We start from the raw sequence: 1,503 nt of genomic DNA on the forward strand, positions 1-1,503 counted from the left end.
GCCCCCGCCCCCGGACCCCGGCTTCGGCATTTGACGACTTCGGAACCCGCCGCCGCCTCCGCCGCCTCCGCAGCCTCCGCGGCCGCAGCGGGCTCGTCGTGGGCATCGTCGGTCGCGGTGTCGATGTTGCGCGCGGCGAGGACGGCGGAGCGGCAGCAGGCGGTGGCAACGGGGCACTGCTCTCTCCCCAGATCTCCCCAGATCTCCCCAGATCTCCCCATCTCTCGGCCAGGCGGTCGCAATGGACCTCTACGAGCGCGGCCGCTTCGACGCCGCCGCATCGGCGGACCGCGCCGCCCTCGCCATATCTCCCCATATCTCCCCACTTCTCCCCACATCTCCGCATAGGCGTACCGCGCCGCCCTCGCCGCCCTCGCGTCGCATTTGGCCGACGACTTGCACTGCCGCGCCGCGCTGCACGCCGCCGTCGCCGGCTGGCGGTGAGGCTGTGAACGGCGTCTGCTCACAGCTGGCGGTGAACTAGGCACGCCAACATCGCCGCTTGCTTGCGGCGCGACAAGAGGCCGGCCGACGCTGTCGCCGAGTGCGATTGCGCGTTGCTGTTGCTACCGCGGTTTGGGCGCGCGCTCTTCCGCAAGGGCGCGAGCTTGCTCGAGGCTGGGCAACTCTAGAAGCAGAAGACGGGTTCCTGTACTCCAGCCGGCGCTCGAGAGGGGAAGGGTTCCGCTAAGTTCGACCGTATTCCGCTGTGTGCACGCTGCATGCCTAACCCCTCGTCTTCACGCGGTGCTCTGAAGACTCTGCGCCATACCGCAGTCCCGCCACGAGGTTGGCGCTTTAAGCGCGTAGGCCGGTCAGCCTTCCGACGCAATCGCGGCTCTCGAGGCCGTCTACCGTGTGGACCCATATCTCCCCCCTATCTCCCCCTATCTCCCCCTATCTCCCCCTATCTCCCCCTATCAGGCCCTCTACCGTGTGGACCGCGACTGGCCTCGCCTCTCGGATTGGCTGCTCCGCGCGCACGCCGCCCAGCGGCGCAACGGCGAGGGAGGAGGCGGCGGCGACTGGGCCGCCCACATCTCCCCACATCTCCCCACATCTCGCTGCTGCAGGCGGCGGCGGTGGGCCGCCCCGCGGCCACGGGTCGCGCGGCAGCGGCAGAAGGTCGTTTAGTTCGAGCCGAAGCGACGGAGGCGGAGGAGGAGGCGGAGGCGGGGCGAGGGGGGACGGCCCTTCAGCGGCGCCGGCCGCGGGTGCGAGGAGGAGGGTCGCGTGTCCCTCTTCACAGCTGTCGGTGTGAACAGGCGCCGCCCGGCCGAGGGGGCGAGGGGGAGGTGGAGCGGATCGCATCGGAGAGCGAGGACCACGTCTTTGGCCCCCCGCTGCTGTTCGAAGGAGTGAGTGCGAATGCATGGACGGGTTAGGAGAGCGACCACTACGTCGTGCTCGGCGTCACGTGCGACGCGACCGACAAGCAGATCCAGCAGGCGTATCGCCTCCGGTCGCTCCAGTTCCACCCGGACCGCAAGAACGGCTCGCACT

At 69.7% G+C, this 1,503-nt stretch overlaps 2 protein-coding genes across 2 annotated transcripts in view; both read left to right on the top strand.

Moving 5' to 3' along the window:
- EMIHUDRAFT_238773 (hypothetical protein) overlaps positions 1–632 on the top strand; it is a gene marked incomplete at both ends in the record, with an annotated part of 3,344 nt that extends 2,712 nt beyond the window's left edge. The window contains 2 exons of the mRNA XM_005776607.1: positions 349–440; positions 485–632. Coding sequence (XP_005776664.1) covers positions 349–440; positions 485–632 — 240 coding nt within the window. The remainder of the gene's footprint in view (positions 1–348; positions 441–484) is intronic.
- Positions 633–1,264: 632 nt separating this feature from the next.
- EMIHUDRAFT_457810 (hypothetical protein) overlaps positions 1,265–1,503 on the top strand; it is a gene marked incomplete at its 3' end in the record, with an annotated part of 973 nt that continues 734 nt past the window's right edge. The window contains exons 1-2 of the mRNA XM_005776608.1: positions 1,265–1,313; positions 1,386–1,494. The remainder of the gene's footprint in view (positions 1,314–1,385; positions 1,495–1,503) is intronic.

The sequence above is a fragment of the Emiliania huxleyi genome (assembly GCF_000372725.1).
Source record: "Emiliania huxleyi CCMP1516 unplaced genomic scaffold EMIHUscaffold_276, whole genome shotgun sequence".
Classification (NCBI taxonomy): domain Eukaryota; phylum Haptophyta; order Isochrysidales; family Noelaerhabdaceae; genus Emiliania; species Emiliania huxleyi.